This window comes from Callithrix jacchus, chromosome 4, assembly GCF_049354715.1.
Source record: "Callithrix jacchus isolate 240 chromosome 4, calJac240_pri, whole genome shotgun sequence".
Classification (NCBI taxonomy): domain Eukaryota; kingdom Metazoa; phylum Chordata; class Mammalia; order Primates; family Cebidae; genus Callithrix; species Callithrix jacchus.
Window position 1 is genome coordinate 70,095,963 of NC_133505.1, and position 21,373 is coordinate 70,117,335.

Sequence of the window (21,373 nt, forward strand, 5' to 3'; positions counted from 1 at the left end):
TTTTGTTTGGAGCAGCCAAAGAATTACATGGAGGAAAGGTGAGAGAACAGTTAAATTATCAACAACTGTGGAAGAAATGACTTTGAAACCTACAGCAAGCAATTAGATGTTTCTTTTAAATTAAATTTTTGTCATGTAGCTTTAATAAAATTGTAAGACTTACATGAATTTTGATCTTACATTGTATGCTAGTCCCTTCTGCATCACATGAACATGGATATTCATTAACAAGGTCTGTGCACCTGAAACAGAATGAAATTTTCAAATAAGTAGATGTTAAAGCATAACTTCAAGGGAGTTTCACCATTTAAACTTTTCTTTCCTAGTTCAGGTGAAAAAAGCACTCCCATGAGCAACAGAAAGCAGGGTTTATTCCTGGGTTTCTTATCCTTCAAGGTGACTGGACTGAAAAATCAGATCAATTTTCATTTTTGCCATTTTCCCCATGGCAATGAAAAGAAGGAACAGTTTTAAAAGATAAAAAGTGTGTCCAGGGCTTATGCGAGAAACTGAAGTTAGCTATGGGCAGGCTGCATTGCAATGAGCTACCAACCTTTATTCTCCTTTCCCTGCTTACAAAGTAGGTGGCAGGATTAGAAAATAAAAGTAACGTGGAAGCAAGCAGCATGGTGCATCTGTGTTACAGTCTTCTTTGCCACCTGCATCTTCTAGAAACACCTTCACTCTAGATGTGCGTTAACTAATATTTTATCCATGAGCAGGAGAGTTATTATACAGATTCATAGAGTCATAAAATACCTTTCATACACATAAGTATGAAAGAACCAGTTTACTTAGGAACACTTTAAATACTAAGCATGTTGTATTACCTCCCCATAGAGCAAATAATAGAATGTCTCATCATCTTACCTGCTAGTTCTATTAACATGAGCAGTTACCTTTAAGTATATTAAAGTCTAATTAATCCATATTTATTGAAAAGTACTTTATGCTAATGAACAGAAATAAAAGAAGGGCAGAGATAATGTATCAGTACATTGCATTAGCTAAAACTGGCAGCATCTGTCATCTTAACTCAGCTCTCATTTCATGAACGAGCATAATTAAAATTATCTTTATCAACTTTCCCTTGACATTGTCATAAATATTGTGAATTAAATATACTTTCATAAAGCTATTAATACAAAAAAATAAAAATAGCTACCTTCCATGTAGACAGGGATTTGAAAGGCAATCATTTGCATTTGTTTCACAATGTGTTCCAAAAAACCCACTCTTGCAGTCACAGGTATAATGATTGATGCCATCGATACAAACTCCATCATGGAGACAGGGCTCTGATAGGCATTCATCTAGATTTATTTCACAATTGATGCCTATGTTGGAACAGACAAGGAAAAACATGAAACCATTTAAATATAAAACTCAAAAGTTAGTTCACTATGGTAAACATCACCGAGAAATAAAGACCTCTCTCTATAATGATAATTTGATATATTGTAGCAAAAGTAAACATTTTTCAAGGTTGAACATATTTAGGTCTGTGAACTTTCAGACTACTAATTTAATGTGGATGAGAAAAACAAAGTACAAGCTCAATCTACTGAGGAGATTTGTTTTTAGTGTGATGTTTGTTAAGAATATTTAGTGAAGTAATGAATTACATCAAGTTGTCACTGTGAATACTAATCCATAATTTTTTTGTAATGGTCTTTGTGAGTCAAACATTTATTACCTACAAGAATTAAGAATGACTTTGAAGGTAAATTTGGCTTTATTGAGTCTATTAATGGTCTCTGAGATTTCTAAAATGAAATCTAACTTTGGCTAAAATATCTGGGATTTTCAAAGGCCAAGTAGCGAATATTTATTAGGCATCTACCAGGAACCACCTCTATGCTCAACTAGAGGTATGAAGCCAAAAAATAAACTTCCTATTAACCAAAATATGTTGTTAGGGAGGCAACATTTACAGATAGAAAACACATAGAGAATAACATAAGCAGAGCTTAATGGAAAGCAAGATTGTGTTTCATATGTTCAAAATAACAGGAAAAAGTACAGAATCATTGTAAAATTGTTAGAATAATTTCTTTGCCCATCATATCCATTAGTAGCAAGCATCTACTATTAAAAGCTAGCATTGATTGAGCACTTATTGGTGTGCCCTGCCCTTAAGGCTTCCTGTGCATTATTTTAGTTAATGCTCATCAAAGCTATAGAAAGATCTCATTAACCTCAGTTCACTGGTAAGTATTGAGAGTGTAAGCAAAATGTCCAGATTGCACAGGCCATAACAGCAAACAAGAATTTAAATCATGTTTCTTTCCTCTGACTTGTGCTTCTGATCATTACTTTAAATTACCTGCCCTGCAGCTACTCTGATATGTGCATAAGTTGCTAAGTCAAGTAATACTGTGGATACCAATTGGAAAACATGGTTCTTGTAACCCCAATACATAATATCTAGTTGTGAATAAAAATAAGTAATAAGCTTATTATAGTGAAGAAGACAATAATGGAAATAGCTGACAGGTAGAGCCCTTACTATGTGCCAGGTATACTAAATTTCAGAGGTTTATAATACACTTTTATTTCCTACTCATACTCCATGACTAGAGTGAATTACAGATCCTCTTTACGTTGTCCTCACTCTGAAACCAAAGTTAATGAGGCATACACTATCAGAGACATTGACATCTGTGTTCAAGAGGAAAAAAGACACTCCCATTCATATTGGGCTTGGTCATATGACTTGGGTTAGTCAATAAAATATAAATATAGGTGGCTCTTAAGTCTTTCACCTACAAATCAAGTTATATGACTAAGTCCAACAGAAACAGAATGGGAAAGAATGTTTCTCCCCTAGGAAAGGACTGATATGTGTGACAATAACATCTGATGCAAGCATAATCAATCTAGCTTCTCACTTGTAAATGAGGCTTACTTATTGGTACATCATAGGTTTATTGGTATGATAGAGTATAAGCATGTACCAAACACAACTAGCCAGGGTCTGGTACACGTTTAACATTTTATTACTTTCATAATCTTGGTAAAAATATCACAACCACATGATATTTAATTGGTGATTTGAGAGTTCCAAAGACATGATCATTCTAATTAGGAAGGGAAGTGAAAAGTCTCTGTATGCCTATGTAGAATTCTGGCAGGGTCAGTGCTGAAATTTTTAGTTAAAAAAAGACAGATGATTAATTTATAACAAAAGTCTGGGGACAGAGACATAAACTGTTGAAAGAATTTGGGACAGGATGCATCCAGTAGTGTTGGGAGATGAGGAGATTTGACAAAAGACACTCCACTCCACTGTTGAAATGTTCTCTCCATAAAAGGCAAATATATCTCAATTTAGCTAGAGATAACATCACCAAGATTATCTTAGGATCAGTTTTTCCTAATGTTTTATTCATTAAATAAAATTGTGGTTATAATCTGACTTTCTAAGTAGCCTCCAAAGAGGATAAGAATGGAATAAGTAGCTAATGTGAAAATTTTGTTCTCTATAAACCATTCTCATTTTTAACATTATAGTCCTTCAGATTCACCAAATTGCCCTTTATGTTTCTAACTTCATCTTATATTAATCTCACCCTGACTAGTATCTTTACTTACATTAACCTCCTATGTTTTCTCAAAAGTTTTAGGCATCCTGTTCCTCTAAGAACTTTGTACTTTTGTTCCCTTTCCAAGAAATCTCTTCCAAGTATTTCACAATTTACATTTTCAGGTTTTAACTAAAATGTCAGTATCTCAATGAGGACTATCCAATCATGCTATACTAAATTGTATTCTTGTCTTAATCTACAATCACCATTATCCTATTTTATGTTTTCCTTCTATGGCATGTAATCTCCTTCTAGTTTCTATAAAATTTACTCATTTATTTTTGTCTGTATTTCTCCATGACAAGCTTAGCTTCATGAAGGGACAGATTTTAGGTGTCTCATTAAAACAGTATATATTCAAATATTATTAAAAAATAAATCCTTATCATATACATGTATGGGGGTTTATGTGTGCTGTGTGCATGTTTTTATATTTTGTTTTACACATTTTTTAAAAGCAGAAATCCAAACCTCTTCCCCATTACAAACAAAGCAATTCTTGAGAATCTGGGGAAACTGTTCGTCCTTGCAAGGGGAAGAGTCAGAATCAGCATGGCGTGATAGTGTTTCCTCTAAGGCGCATAACTAAGAGTTGTCTGAGCAGCCAAGGGGAAATATTCAATGGGATCTCTGCTTTATTCTCACTTTCAAACAAAGAAATGTTTATGTGTGAAAAAAAGAAACACAGTTGTGGAGGGTCTTTGACTTTAGTTCATAATGATCTCCCACAAATAATTACCAATCTACCCAAACTCCAAGTTATTCATCTATAAACTACGAATCAAAACATCTCTACTGTAGCAAAGTAGTGAGATGGTCATTATGTATATATACATCTGTAACAGTACATATGCTACCTGATTATTTTAACATCAAGATTCTTTATCTTCTTCATAGGATACCTATGCTTTGACATGGCACATCTAAAAGAAATAATAGCACTTTTAGATATGATTAAAGCCATGGCTAAAGCCCTAGTCTCAGTTTTTTGCCTATATTGCATTAAATACCAGGTATTTCTTACTGCTCATTAATTTATCTAATACATATTTATGTGTCAGGCACAGTTTTAGGCATAGTTCCTTTCACCTGGCATGCATTGCTGCCACCTCCGTCACAGCATAGCTGACAATTTCCACACAATCTAACGATTTCATTATGGACTTCATTTGACAAAAGAAGAGCCAGGATAAATCTCTTTTTCTTTTGGTTATGTCTAACATATTGTTCTTTCCACCCACCCTCCTGCCTGCTTTGGTGCTACAGTGACAGTTTATGTCGGAAATAATTTTCAGTTTGTGTTTCTAAAATTAGAATTTTTCATTTCATTCACAATGCAGGCAATTCTGTTTTAAGTAGAATGGATCACTGCCTGTTAAATTTGGGGTTTTTCTATGATCCCACTTATGAAAAAATCCTCTTCACTAGTCTTCCTCAACATCTGCATACAGATTGAATATTTTAACACTGAAAATTACAGAATCTTTTCAGAATCACACCATTAAAATTAATAAACTGAGAGCTATGATTAGTAAAACATTTCCATGTATCCACAATTTACAATAGAAATATATGTATTCCTTTTTTTATAAATAAATGTATATATTATATATTATATGTAGTATATACCTGTGTGTGTGTGAGTGTGTGTGTGTGTATGTCAATCAGCTGTCTTTTTTCAGAAAGTGTTTTTTTTTTCTTACTTTCTCTTCATTCTCTCTTTACCCAACTTCTTCTCATTGGTCAGTGTTACATGTTTGGATAAGTTTTTCAAAATCACTTTCCTGATTTTTAATTCTTTTCATTTCACATGTAAAAGCCTCAAAACATAGTTTATGAACTCTCCATTGCCCCCTGAAACAAATGTGGTTTCCCTAGCCTAAAACCGAATTCTTTGTTCCAATCTTTCCTTCTTGTCGCTGCTCTGATATATATTATCAGCTACTCTCATCTACTGGTTTATAAACCTGACTGAATAATACAATCACTTGAGGAGCTTTTTAAAAAATACAAAATCCTAAATCTGAATCTCTGAGGAATAGGACTGACAAGTTATATTTTAAAAAATCTCTCTAGATGATTGTAAATCAGAGCTAAGGACCACTGCTTTCTATCAAACTGGTTTAAAATTAAATATTCTCTATAGTTTCTCATATCTGTGTGAGTTCCTGATAGTTCTGCCTGAAATGTCATTTCTACCTCTCTGTCTGCCACCTGTTTTTTTATTTTTTCTCATTTGAGGTCTTACAAAATTCTAGTTAATTTTAAATATTCCTTTTGCTATCTCCAATTCATATCAGCTGATATGATTTTTCAGCATCTCTTTAGTGTTTATTTGAATTATTGTTTTATCTTCTATACCTTATTGCTTGTTATTTGAGCATAGGGATCACATCTATTTACTTTTATTTCATGAAAATGCCAAATACAAAACTTTTCATGTAACAAATGATCAAAATACTCTGCTTAGCTACTACTGAATACATCCAAATTGTGAAAACATTTTGAAAATGGCTAAAATTGATAAAATAGCATAATATTTATAAATGACATAATAAAATTAGTACAGGCACACAATTACATAATTTATTAAGAATCAATGACTTTGAAAATTCAAATTCATACTTCTCAGCATTTTGAATTAAAAAATTTTAAAAAGTCGTAAGAGTTTCATTAAAGCAAAATGAGAGTTTTGTGAAGGTTTCTTATTATGAACAATGTTTAAATTAAAAACAATTTCAACTGTCATATAAAAGGTAGGCAATCCAGCAAATGCTATTCCATGAAGAATAATCTAAGCAAACACATGGTCTTGGTGTTTAAAGTTAGGTAAATAAAAAATTATGAGATGTACAAAAAAATTCAGAAAAAAATGATGGAATAAGAATAAAGTTGACAGAGAGGTTGACATTATCAGACAAGAAATTTAAAATAACTATTTAAAACATGACTGAGATGTTAAACATATTTTATAAAAGGTGGACAGATGACTGAATCAATGAGGGGTATAAAAAGAGAGATTGAAACTATAAAACTATTCAAATGTAAAGTCTTGGAAAATGATATAAGATGAAGAATTAATTATCTTATCAGTGGACTGGACATAGGAAAGAATCAATAAACTTAAAGGTAAGCAAACATAAATTAGTCAAAAGGAAATATCTGGAGGTAAAAAGAGTAAGGAAAGAGAACAAAGCTTCTAAGAGATGTAGAATAATATGAAAGGTTCTAACTGACTTGCAACTGGAATCCCTAAAGTAAAAGGGAGAGATAATATGATAGGAGAAATATTCTAAGAGATAATGGCATGAATTTTGCTAAATTAGTGGAACTCTGTAGCAATTTCAGACAGTGCACAAGCTATTTTGCTGTTTGGGTCATATAGCTTAGAAGCCTCTATGGTATTAAAGATACATGTAGTGGAAAATATGATGATTAGGAATCATAGCAGTGCCAGAGGAAGAATCATAGACCCAAGCTCTATACAAAAACCAAGACGTACATAGCCGAGAATTATCCCGAAATTGAGAAATGGTTTCTGGCATACGTCTGGGTACCAGTAGAGAGGAAACACCTGACCATGGGGCATCAAGTTGGCAATTGACAGAATTGCCAATACATTTGGCAAGAGCAGTAGCAATCTACAGTAGGTAGTACATCAGGAATTGTTTTTGAGTATACCAGAGATCACAGATAGTTGCAATCCTAACGTACATACTTCAGTTGCAACAGAAGCTCATCCTAACTTCACACTGTTTCTGGGTGGGCCCTCCCTTACAGCCATCTAGAAGAAAAATAAAATCTCTGAGCTTCATTCATAGATGGGTTGACTTGGTATATGGGTATAAACTGGAGATGGATTGCTGCTTGCCTAGAGCCTTATTAAGTGGTTGCACAAGAAGATAAAGCAAAAGGGAAAATCTTCCAATGGGTAGACCTCAGTCATAGGACCTGGTCATACTCTTTGGGTGGAAATAGCCTAAGATAAGAATATGCATGGAGTTATAGGCAGTGACAAATGACATGGCTGGACTGTAAGGTAAAATATGAGACTATCTGGGTCAGGGAAATATGAGAGTCATATATTGGACAACTGCGAGTAGGCATGAAGTGTGAAAGTCCCTGTAATGCATATTAATGCAGAAGAGGCACTAAAGAACCATACAGAAATAACTCAGCCAGTTAACTTCTGTCATTCTCAGACATCAGCCACCAAAGTAGTGGTACAATAGGCATCAACACAGTAGCTAGAGTGGCAAATATGTAGTCCTGTGCATGGACCCAATGTATGGCCCCCTATGTTGTAAGACTTAGTTGCCTACCTCTTCTCTCATATACCCAATCTTCCAGGAACAGAGAGACCATAGCTACCACACACTTAATGGGCAGCCTTTCTTGCTTCTCCTGCCAATAGGTGTTTGGCCAGCATTACAACTCCAGGGCACATGTGGTGTTGATTCATCAATATGAGAGCTCTCATAACATCTCACTGGACCAAGAAAGCTACCTTACAACAAAACATAGTAGCAGTCAGTTAATGATGGATCTGTTGGTTTATGACGTAGCACACCATCCAAAAATTACTAGGTGTAACTGAGGTGCCAATCTGGAGATGACAGCTTGCGGGGATGGAACACCATCTTATAGAATGAACCCTAGATCAATAATCATTATATGATGCTTTGTTCCCAATAGGTATAATATATGGAATTGGGAACTAGAAGATAAAAGTGAGTGGACACATGTGACATCTTTCTTTGTGAACAACTGTGTAATTTGTGCTTTGCATTTCTGAAAACATAGTCTCCAGGGGGCTAGAGGTACTAACTACCAGGGGAGGGATCTTCATGCCAGATAATACCACTAGAATCCCTTTTTGAAATGTATGGTTGTGACAGGCTTTTTGTGCTAAGGAACTATCAGTCAAGGAAAGAAGTTCCTTATTATGCTATGGACTGAAATGTCTGTGTTCCCCCCAAATTCTCATGCTGAAATCATAACCCTTACAGTGATTAAGTCATAAAAGCACAGCCCTCGTCAATGGAATTAGTGCTCTTATAAAATAAGCCCAGGAGAACCTTCCATCATCTAAGGACACAGCTAGAAGGCACAGTCTATTTACTAGAAAATGACCTTCACTGGACACCAAATCTGCTGCCACCTTGATTTCAGACTTTCCAGTCTTTGGACCTACAAGAAAAAAGTTTCTGTTATTTATAAGCTACCCAGTCCATGGTATTTTGCGACCACAGCTCGAATGGAGTAAGATACAAAGGTAAATGATGCTGATGATGGGGAGCAGGGGAAGTAGAATGCTGTTATAAATTAGGGACAAGGATGAAATTATGTCATTAAGGTTATCTACTAAATAGAGTCTTCATTGTCATTCATCCAATATTATCAGGATATGGACAAACAAAAAAGTCACATCCTTTCTAGGAGATCATTTCTCAGGCATATTATTCTAGGTTACATTATCAGATAATCTAGTAGGCCAATATATTTTCTAGCTAAGGATGAGGATAATATAAAATTTGCACAGGAGAGGAGGAAGAGAAGCATCAGATGCAGTACGAAATTCAACTTCAGTAAGAGATATTGGAGTTCTTCCCAGTAATCCCCAAAAGTGATTTTGCACATTTACCCAGGATGAGACAAGTTAGAATTTGTGGTATCTGTTTCCAGATTAGGTTTACTTATTTTAGAAGCCAGGTAGATCTGAGCAGCACAAAGCATTGACTATAGTAAAGTAATGAGCATCACAGGATGCCATTCAGAGCAGCAACACTCAATTTCACAAATAGAGGAGTTTCCTACCAAGTTCAAAGTGAAATTCTTCCCCAGGAAGTGAATTTCCCTTGGCCAAAATGGTCTGCCTTGCCCAAGTTTAGGCCTCCCCTGTGCTGTAGAATGAGTAAATGTGACTCAATACAGATCAACTTTGAAGGGCCATCTCCATCTCAAAGTTCCTGGAAGGATCAGCTGAGGCTTGTTATAACTACATCTTAGCTCAACGTCTTCCTTTCTCATGCCTACTTCTCTTTCCCCTCACAGGTATTGTTGAAAGTAGTCATCAATAAATCATCTACATGCTAATTTCAGTCTCTCTCTTGGAAAGCCTAACCTATGAAAAAGTTTCCAGGAAATTAATATTTTCTGAACACTTTTAACATTTTTTGTCCAAAATTTTAAAGAAAAATGTATATACCTAAGTAACAAACCTGCATGATCTGCACATGTACCCCCGAACTTAAAGTATAATAAAAAAGAAAAGAAAAATATTGAAAGCAAATGAAGTAGTTACTAGGAAAATTTATATCATTGATAAAAATGCTGGCAGTACATATTAAGAACTGGATGAAACCAGCATAGACTTAGCATTTGATTAACAATCATTTGCTAATATTCTCATTGTTTGGAAAGAATTTATTAGAATATTATATCTGTTTTCAAAAGCTCTCCAAGGAACTTTTACCGATGCTTTATTTTCCTGTCTGTAAATATCTGAGGTTTGGACAGAGGCTTTTAAAATTCATTACAAGTAGACCTTAGAGCTTTGGAAAAGGACAAGTTTCAATAAATATTTGATAATACAAATGATGACCATGATGTTAATGATGTTCATTTAAGTCTTATTTCTCCTCATCTTTTCCTACCTCTTTGATAAAAAGAATGGGGACAATTCATTAATATCAGGCCAGAATTAAGTGAAGTGTTCTCGCTCTTAGACCTCATTACCACAGGAATGTGGTCAGATGTTAGAGGACTTCACGGTTTATTGAAAACTCATAAAAACAATTACTATGTCATTATAAAAACTTTTAAAGAAGATAATCAAAATACCCTTCAAAAAACTGCTAAGACAAGCAAAAGCGATATTCTGATTCACATTAGTTACTCATCGTTTTTAGATCACTCTACATGAGTGAGTCAAGAAACATATGTGAATTGAGGCATGTGTTTAGTTAGGCAACTATGTTGAGTTTTGGAAAGTGAGAAGTTCAAGGTGAAGATATGCAGAATATATAAGTACAAACAGGCATATGAGGACTGATTAAAAATGGAAGGTATTAGACAACAGAGGTAACAGTTTATAGATAAGTCCAACTTCTGTTATAATATATATGTAATTACTTATTATTTGCGGCCCCTGCGTATTGACTCTGATTAACATGTTAAAATACTGTCAGAACTTATGAACTTCACACATTCACATGCATGTATGTGGTTATGATTTATCAACTGACATTAATATTAATACAATCAGGAAATTTTATTTCAAACAAATGATTCTAACCCTTGCTAATATAAGGCAGAAAATAGCTCACTATTTAAAGTACTGTTTAGTTCCTAGGTCTGTTATAATTAAAGCAAACACTGCATGATTCTATTTGTTATGAGGTATCTAATCATCGAACTTACAGACACAGAGAATAGAATGGTGGGTTCCAGAAGCTGAGGGGGGAGAAAATGGGTAGTTGTATATTCAATGGGCATAAAATTTCAGTTATGCAAGATAAATAATTTCTAGAGATAAGCTATTAAGAATAGTACCTATAGTTACCATATGGTGTTGTACACTTCAGAATATTAGGATACGTTTCATGTTAAATGTTCTTACCACAAGAAATACATTAGTAAATACACACACACACACACACACACACACGAATATGAGAAAATCTGGGAAAGTGATGAATATGTTTATTATCTTGATTTTGGTGACAGTATCATGGATACATGCATATGTCAAAATTCATCAAGATGCATATATTAAATGTGTGTAGTTTTTTGGACATCAATTTCATCTCATGAAGCTACAAATAAAGTCTTATTGACCATATATACAATAGTGTTTTCTATCTCATAGGGCTAATGTGAGAATTAAATGTGTCTACACAAATTTACTGCATTCTAAGTATTTCAAAGGATACTCTTTAGAAATGATTGCTCTAAGCTTGTCTAAATGAGTGCCTCAAATATTCTTATGAGCATCGCTGAGTTCAAACCATTAGACCCTGCCACATTCCCCAATTCAACTCATAAGAATAAGAACTGAGATCATTAGGATTAATTTTATGGCTTATTACAGATAAAGATTAATGCATATAACTCTGTTTCTGAGTATGCATACCTTATTTCTTGTACTTCAATACCACAATCTTATTTCATGTTATATGTACCTCACCACCTTTACACAGTAAAGTATTTCAGTAGGACTACACTAAATAGGATTAAAAACTAGCTTGCCATCAAAACAACTTTTTTAATGAATAATAATTTAGTGAAAATAATTTGGTTTTAGGTAACCTGTGTGTAGCTAAGCAAACATTTTAATTAGGCTTAAAGTGTGAATTATAGGACAATTTTGCTTCAGATAAACAAGGCTGATAATCAGTGGAATGTAATGACATGAGTAGTGTAAAAACATTGAAATGTTATATAACTCGCCATTGGGTGTTGCTGTTGTTCACCCTTCTTAGCAGCTCCAACATTTTTTCTGTGACTTTGCAGACTTCATGAGCCATTAAGTTAGGAGTAATGGCATAGAAACATGAGGTCAAACCAATCATTACATAATTTTATTATTGCCTCTGAAAATAAATATAACAATAACATGTTTCCCTTATCAGTGAGCTCACACTTAATTTTTTGAATCAAAGTAGCTTGTAACTTTTTTTATAACAATTAGAAATGAACTAGTCAGCCTTTAATTGCCAATTAGTCAAAATTATACTTTTACATAGGGAAAATACATCTTAAGCACTGAAATCTTTCCTTTGTAATTAAAAAAATGTAAGATTGAATGACCTAAAATTATGTGATTAGAAGTTGACAAATAGAATCACTTTTACAGCATATTAGGGTTTTGAACAAAATTTGTGATATTTTACAATGTATGTTTCTCTTATTTCTGATAACTCTACCAAGAAACTGGAGATCAATGAAAAACTCTAATTTTAATTCTTCATTTGAATGGGCCCCAAACCAGGGCCTTGATGAAATTTAAGGATTTTGTTTATCCCCTGCAGGTTAGGCACAGACACATTCTGACATAAAGATTGATTTAGGTTCAATGAGTCAATAGAACACATTCAAGTAAAACCCTTTGGGAAAACAAAGCAGACCCACCAGTCACTGAGAACAAGCTGTGAGCCAGAACACTCAGAGTGAAAAATAAATGTTCTTTATCAGAACCAAAAAGTGATCTGAAACGTACACAATTTTGGAGGTATTGTTTAATATAAAAAACATGATTACAAATATAAAATAAGACACAATACTTTAGAACAACCCCTTCTTTGTAAAGAGCATAAAGTTTAAACATATTAGCATTGTAGTAAATTCATTTCTAATTGCTATTATTCTTAATACAGAGCTGTATGATAAAATGGAAAATTTTGAAATTAATTTCTACTGTTCTCCATACTCCTAATTCCATAATTTACTTAAATAGAAAGCACACTTTAAAGACTATGTCAGTTTTGTCACAGAAGTAAAATATCATGATTAAAAATATCCAGTGACCTAGTTACATTGAGATTTAATTTTCTAATATTAAGAAACTATCGTATTGGAGGTGATTGCTTTAATCCTTAAATCAATAGCAAAATATTTTATTGATCCAAAGGTATAGACAATGGCTTATAAGCTGTACCTAATTCACTGTTTGATAAAAGAATATTGTTTATAGAGTAACACTGTAAAAATAAGTCTCTATATTATTTAATTTTAAGAATAATTTGAAATAGAATGTTAAGTGATAATTATAGAACTTTCTCTATTGCATATTACAATTAACAAACATGTTACTTATTTTTTGATTTGATTTATGCATAAACCAACCTGTTAAGTTGATGTTAACCACAGGAAATACATAAGGCAAACTGACGGTCGTACTGCTGAGAGACAGTCCAATATCAAATAATAATGACAATATGTTTTGAAGTCTTCTGATTTAAAGTGAGTAGCCCAATATGTGTTACGTAGAAATCAAAGGAGTTTAAAGATATAAAGTTACGGTATTGTACTAGTAAATGTTTAACTGGCTCTTGGAAGAAAAAAAATCAGAAACCAAGGACTTATTTATAATATAGTTTCATTCCCTTGGAGTAGTACTCCCATCCTATTTATTTCAATGTCCCAAAATTATGTCTACCAACTCAAAACGTTTATAAAAACTAATATTCAGCTCTAATGAGCACTGTTAGCTGTCTCCATCACACTACTGGAAATCTACTTCCCTAAGTACTAATTTGGGGTTGAGCAGAGTATTAGAGAATTAGAAAACATGTGCATAAGGATGAGGAAAGAAAACAAAGGTTGTTGTTGAGGGAGCTGTTGAAAGGATAGGAGAAAGTATGTGGTGTGTATCTGCATGTGTGTGTGTAGCAGAAAATTTCTCCACAATGTTACAGAATAATACAGTCACTAACAGCTTAATGCGGCTGAGAATTTAAAAATAAACTTGGAGCAAGATTTTAATACCAAGATGACAATAGAAGTCATTTTATTATTAATACTCATTGAATCTTATGTGCTCCGAAGGACTGGTGATAAAAGCATGGCACCAGACTTAGGTACCAGTTGTGTTCTCGTTTTATATAACAAACTTAGCCATAGGATAATACTCAACTTCTTGAAGATCAGGCTATTGTTAGCTGGGTTAATAGATCTGGGTTTCAACACAGAAAATGAATTACAATACTCACTGCTAAACAACTGAATCAATTGTTGGTATACTACGTAATAACAGATTTAAACTTTATTCTATAAAAATAGAATGAAACAACATTGAAAACTACCTGTCAAGTCTAGAGACAATGAGTGCAATAACGTGGCAGTATTATCAGTTCAGATGTGAATCAGTAAGCCCTAAATTAGGATGATGATAGAATAGTGGCATTAAAAATAAGTGATATATAAAATACATCTCTACTTCTTTTGGGCTAATCATCAAATGCCTAGCCTTCCTCCCTTTCTATTGTAAAAACATATGGGTTGCAATCATAGTCTCTGATAAAATGGACTTTAAACCATCAAAGATCAAAAGAGACAAAGAAGGGCATTATATAATGGTAAAAGGATCAATGCAACAAGAAGAGCCAACTATTCTAAATGCATATGCACCACATACAGGAGTACCCAGATACATAAAGCAAGTTCTTAACAACCTACAAAGAGACTTAGACTCCCACACAATAATAGTGGAAGACTTTAACACACCACTGTCAATATTAGAAGATCAAAGAGACAGAAAATTAACAAGGATATACCGGACTTGAACTCAGATCTTGACCAAGCAGACCTAACCTATATCTACAGAACTCTCCACCCCAAATCCACAGAATATACATTCTTCTCAGGACCACATCACACTTGCTCTAAAATTAACCACATAATTGGAAACAAATCACTCCTCAGCAAGTGCAAAAGAACAGAAATCATAACAGCCGGTTTCTCAGACCACAGTGCAATCAAATTATAAGTTAGGATTAAGTAGTTAAGTCAGAACCACACAACTACATGGACACAGTCTGCTTCTGAATGACTACTGGATAAATAATGAAATGAAGACAGAAATAAAGATGTCATTTGAAACCAATGAGAACAAAGACACAATGTACCAGAATCTCTGGGACACATTTAAAAGAGTGTCTAGAGGAAAATTTATAGCACTAAATGCCCATATGAGAAATAAGAAAAGATCTAAAATTGACACTGTATCATCACAATTAACAGAAATAGAGGAGCAAGATAAAACAAATCCAAAAGCTAGCAGAAGACAAGAAATAAGTTAAATCAGAGCAGAAGTGAAAGAAATACAGACACAAAAAAACCCTTCAAAAAATCAATAAATAAAGGAGCTAGTTTTTGGGCAAGATCAACAATATAGATAGACCACTAGCCAGACTAAAAAAGAAAGAAGAATCGAATAGATGTAATAAAAAAGGATAAAGGGGATATCACCACAGATTCCACAGAAATACAAACTACCATCAAAAATTACTACAAACAACTCTATGCACATAAACCAGTAAGTCTAGAAGAAATGGGTAAATACCTGGACACTTCCACCCTCCCTAGATTAAACCAGGAAGAAGTAGATCCCTGAACAGAACAAAAACAAGGTCTGAAGTTGAGACAGCAATTAAAAGCCTACCAACCAAAAAAAGTCCAGCACCAGATGGACTTTTCACAGCCAAATTCTACCAGATGTACAAAGAAGAGCTGGTACCATTCCTTCGGAAATTATTCCAAACAATACAAAAAGAGGGAATCCTCTGTAACTCATTTTATGAGACCAACATCATCCTGATACCAAAACCTGGCATAGACACAACTAAAAAAGAAAATTTCAGGCCAATATCCATGATGAACATAGATGCAAAAATCTTCAATAAAATACTGGCAAACCGAATGCAACAGCACATCAAAGCTTATTCACCACAATCAAGTAGGTTTCATCCTGGGGATGCAAGGCTGGTTGAAAATACACAAGTCTATAAACATAATTCACCACATAAACAGAACCAAAGACAAAAACCACATAATTAACTCAATAGATGCAAAGAAGACCTTCAACAAAATTCAACAGCCCTTTATGCTAAAAAACTCTCAATAAACAAGGTATCAATGGAACATATCTCAAAATAATAGACACTATCTACAATAAACTCACAGTCAATATCATACTGAATGGGCAAAAACTGGAAGCAATCCCTTTGAAAACACACTAGACAAGGGTGCCCTCTCTCACCATTCCTATTCAACATAGTATTGGAAGTTTTAACCAGAGCAATCAGGGAAGAAAAAGAAATAAGAGTATTCAACTAGGAAAGGAGGAAGTCAAATTGTCTCTATTTGCAGACAACATGATTGCATATTTAGAAGAATCGATCATCTCAGCCCAAAATCTCCTGAAACTGATAAGCAACTTCAGCAAAGTCTCAGGATACAAAATCAATGTGCAGAAATCACAAGCATTCCTATACATCAACAACAGACTTAGAGCCAAATCACGAATGAACTGCCATTCACAACTGCCACAAAGAATAAAATATCTAGGAATACAACTAACAGGATATAAAGGATGTCTTCAGAGAGAGCTACAAACCACTGCTCAAGGAAATGAGAGAGGACACAAACAGATGGAAAAACATTCCATGCTTATGGTTAGGAAGAATAAGTATCATGAAAATGGCCATACTGCCCAAAGTAATTTACAGATTCAATGCTGTTCCCATCAAGCTACCAATGATCTTCACAGAACTGGAAAAACCCATCTTAAATTTCATATGAAACCAAAAGTGAGCCCACATAGACAAGACAATCCTAAGCACAAAGAACAGATGCTGCCAGAAGCTGGCAGCATCATGCTACCTGACTTCAAACTATACTCCAAGACTACAGCAATCAAAACAGCATAATACTGATATCAAGAGATATAGATCAATGGAACATAACAGAGGCCTCAGAAGTAATGCCACAAACCTACAATCATCTGATCTTTGACAAACTTGACAAAACAAAAACAAGCAATGGAGAAAGATTCCCTGTTTAATAAATGGTGTTCGGAAAACTGGCTAACCATGTGCAAAAAGCTGAAACTGTATCCCTTTCTTACATTTTATACAAAAATTAACTCCAGATGGATTAAAGAATTAAATATAAGACGTGACACCATAAAAACCCTAGAAGAAAACCCAGGCAATACTATTCAGGACATAGGCATAGGCAAGGACTTCATGACTAAAACACCAAGCTCAATGGCAACAAGAGCCAAAATAGACAAATCGGATCTAATTAAACTTCAGAGCTTCTGAACAGCAAAAGAAACTATCAGTAGAGTGAACTGGCAACCAACAGAATGGGAAAAAAAATACGCAAGCTACACATCTGACAAAAGGCTAATATCCAGAATCTACAAAGAACTAAAACAAATTTGCAAGAAAAAAACAATCCCATCAAAAAGTGGGCAAAGGATATAAACAGGTACTTTTAAAAAGAAGACATTCATGTGGCCAGGAAGCATATGAAAAAATGCTCATCACCACTGATGGTTAGAGAAATGCAAATCAAAACCACACTGAGATACTATCTCACATCTGTTAGAATGGCTATCATTAAAACATCTGGAGATAATAGATGCTGGAGAGGATGTGAAGAAATAGGAACACTTTTACACTGTTGGTGGGAGTGTAAATTAGTTCAACCATTGTGGAAGACAGTGTAGTGATTCCTCATGGATATAGAAATAGAAATACTATTTGAAGCAGCAGTCCCATTACTGGTATACATCCAAAGGATTATAAGTCATTCTATTAAAAAGACACATGCACATGTATGTTCACTGAGGCACTGTTTACAGAGGCAAAGACTTGGAACCAACCCAAATGCCCATTGATGATACACTGGATAAAGCAAATGTGGCACATATACACCATGGAATACTATGCAGCCATGAAAATGGATGGGTTTATGTCCTTTGCTGGGACATGGATGAAGCTGGAAACCATCATTCTCAGCAAACTGACACAGGAACAGAAAACCAAATGCCTCATGTTCTCACTTATAATTGCATGTTGAACAATGAGAACACGTGGATATAGGAAGGGTAACATCACATACTGGGGTCTGTTGTGGGGTGAGGGGCAAGGGGAGGCTTAGCAGAGGGTGGGGAGATTGAGGAGGGATAACATTAGAAATATGTAATGTAGGTTATGGGAGGATGGATGTAGCAAATCACCATGGTGTTTGTATACCTATGTAACAATCCTGCATGATTTGCACATGTACACCAGAACTGAAAGTATAATAATAATAATTTGAGTAAATAAAAGCAAACAAAAATAATCTCTCAAATATCATAATCTTAAACTTTTTATATATTATTATTTATGTTTTATTTTTTTCCACATGCCTCCATACATCAATACATTGGCACTTTCTCAATGTAAAAATAATGACTTAAACAAGTATAACATACCATTTTTTCATTTGATGACATAGTCTTCAGTCATATCATTTTAATAATGACACATTCTTCTACAAGGAATATATATTATAAATATATTTATATTTATAGTATAAACACTATAAATATATGGTAATGATTTTCCATGAAGAACATACAAAATAATCTAATTTCAAAACAATAATCATTTATTTCAATATTTTACTAATAAAAATAACTAGTGAAGACCTTTATGCATACACACACATTTTTGGGGGGCTTATCTCTATAGATTATTTATGCAGAAAATATTTCTTCTAGGTGAAATTACCATGTCAAACAAATGAGTGTTTAAGCTCACTACTGTTTACCTCACTAACAGGCAGTAACATGCATATTGAAACAGTGAAGCATAATTTTTACCAAAAAAATTATTGCATCAAAAACAAAAATTATCTATTAAAAACAGCAATATCCAGAGGTGAAGAACATGCAGTCAAATGAGCACATGCTTACAGTCTTGATTGGTCTGCAATTTGTAAAAGCTTGCCAAAATGTAGAAAATGACATAATTCAATGAGCCATTAAGTGAAATGCTGTGAATAATCTCTTTAAATGTGATAAAAGACAAATACAAAAAAGCATTTTCTTTGAATATCCATGTTAGACCTGGAAAGATGATTATTTCAGTAATTTGAAATAAGTGAGAAATTAAAAGATATATAAATGTATAAACTAGACTAATTAATTGTCTTATATTCTTACAATAAAAACTTAGACAGTTATTTAAAAAATGCTGTGGAAATTTAATGAATGCCATGGGGGATTTCCAGAATGTACTGTTACTAAATAAGAGTTCATGTGACTAAATTCTATGCACTGATAAAACTAATTATAAATCTATCTTTAACATGTTATAGGACTGTACAGTTATTGTTCACTTTTTGTGGTAGATATTTTGTAATCTCTACTTTTTAAGTTTTTTTCCTGAAACTTCTATATTTCTATCCTGCACATGTATTTTTATGATAAAAATTATATTTTGAGGTGTTAGACTCTAGATGTGGGAAAAGCACTTGATGATACTTGACAACATCTCTTCATAATAAAAATCCCCAATAATCTAGGCATAAAAGAAACACACTTCAGCAAAATAAAGGCCATATGTGACAAAGCCGTAGTTAACATCACATGAAAGGATGGAAAAATGAAATACTTTCTCCTAAGAACTGAAACAAGATGAGGATGTTCACTTTCACCAGTCCTATTCAAAATAGTACTGACAGTTCCAGTCAGAGCAATTTGGTCAGAGAAAAAAATAACAAAATGAAAAAGAGCAAGTCAAATTGACCCTGTTTTCAGATGACATATAATATACATAAAAAATCTGAAGAGTCCACAAAAAGATTTTTGGAACCAATATATGAGTTTAGTACACTGCAGGATACAAAATTGACTTACAAAAAATCGGTAGCATTTCTATATGCTAATAGCAAGCTATCTGAAAAAGAATAGACACTGAAGACAAGGAAGGGTGGGAGAGTGGGAGGAGAGTGAGGGATAAGAAATTATGCAATGGATACAATATACACTATTCAAGGATGACTACACTAGAAGTCCAGACTTCACCAATATGCAACATACACATGTAACAAAACTGCACTTATATCCCCTAAATTTATACAAATTTTTCAAAAGAAAGAAAAGAATATTTTTGTATCCTTTATATACAACCAATTCGTTTTAAAAGAATCACACTGTTGCTTACAGTAACGTTACTATTTTTGCTTCTTTTGTTCAAATATATTGATGTATTCTTGCTTAGTCTTTTCAGTGTTCCTATGCCATTTAGTTTTATATGTGTTTCATAAATATAGCACAGTTTGGGATTTGGCTTTGAATCTATTCCAGTAGACTTTGACTTTTAGAGAACAATTTAAAGGCATTTATGCATGTTTGGGATTTATCATGTCTGGCCCTGCTTCTGACAGGCTTTAATTTTTTTTTTTAATTATCTCTTTCACCCTCCCCCCTCCACAGACTTTAGTCTTTTTCTTTCTCACTTTTGCTCTCTCATTTTTTTTTTTAAATTATACTTTAAGTTCTTGGGCACATGTGCCAAACATGCAGATTTGTTACATAGGTACACACATGCCATGGTGTTTTACTTCATCCATCACCCCATCACCTACATTAGGTATTTCTCCTAATGCTATCCCTCCCCTATATCCCTACTCCCTGCTAACCCTCCCCTACCCCCCACCCCCTAACAGGACCAGGTATGAAATGTTCCCTTCCCTATGCCCATGTGTTCTCATTGTTCAACACCCACTTATGTGTAAGAACATGTGGTGTTTGGTTTTCTGTTCCTTTTGTCAGTTTGCTGAGAATGATGGTTTCCCACTTTATCTATTTCTGTTCAATTCTTTCACTGATGTAGGCACTCCTTAAAGGCAAGGACTTTATCCTTTATCTTTGTGCCAAACACTTGTACAAAACACTTCATAATTTCTGAATGAATGATTCTATACCTTAGAATTCAAATAGCTAATTGTCAATTCTGTCATACAGAATTATCTTATACTTTGCTTAAATTCACATGAAACCATTGAATATTGATACAAATTATAATTTTAGAAACAGAAATCAAATATAGAACTTTATATTAAATTCTTGTTTCATTTTATTCATCCATATGTCACGTACATTTTTGTCTGCAATTCATGTCATTTTCTAAAAATATTACTTTACATGGTACTATTTAACAAATATGAAAATAATTAAATTTTCCTCCATAGTACTAGTTATTTTTTATTTAGTAATGTATCTA

General features: G+C 33.7%; 1 protein-coding gene across 1 annotated transcript in view; it reads right to left on the reverse strand.

Moving 5' to 3' along the window:
• The window catches only part of EYS (EGF-like photoreceptor maintenance factor), a 1,911,700-nt gene that overhangs the window by 1,169,581 nt on the left and 720,746 nt on the right, over nt 1-21,373 (reverse strand). Inside the window, exons 17-18 of the mRNA XM_035296026.3 lie at nt 1,166-1,337; nt 164-242 (exon numbers count right to left, since the gene is read on the reverse strand). Of these exons, the coding sequence (XP_035151917.3) occupies nt 164-242; nt 1,166-1,337 (251 nt within the window). The remainder of the gene's footprint in view (nt 1-163; nt 243-1,165; nt 1,338-21,373) is intronic.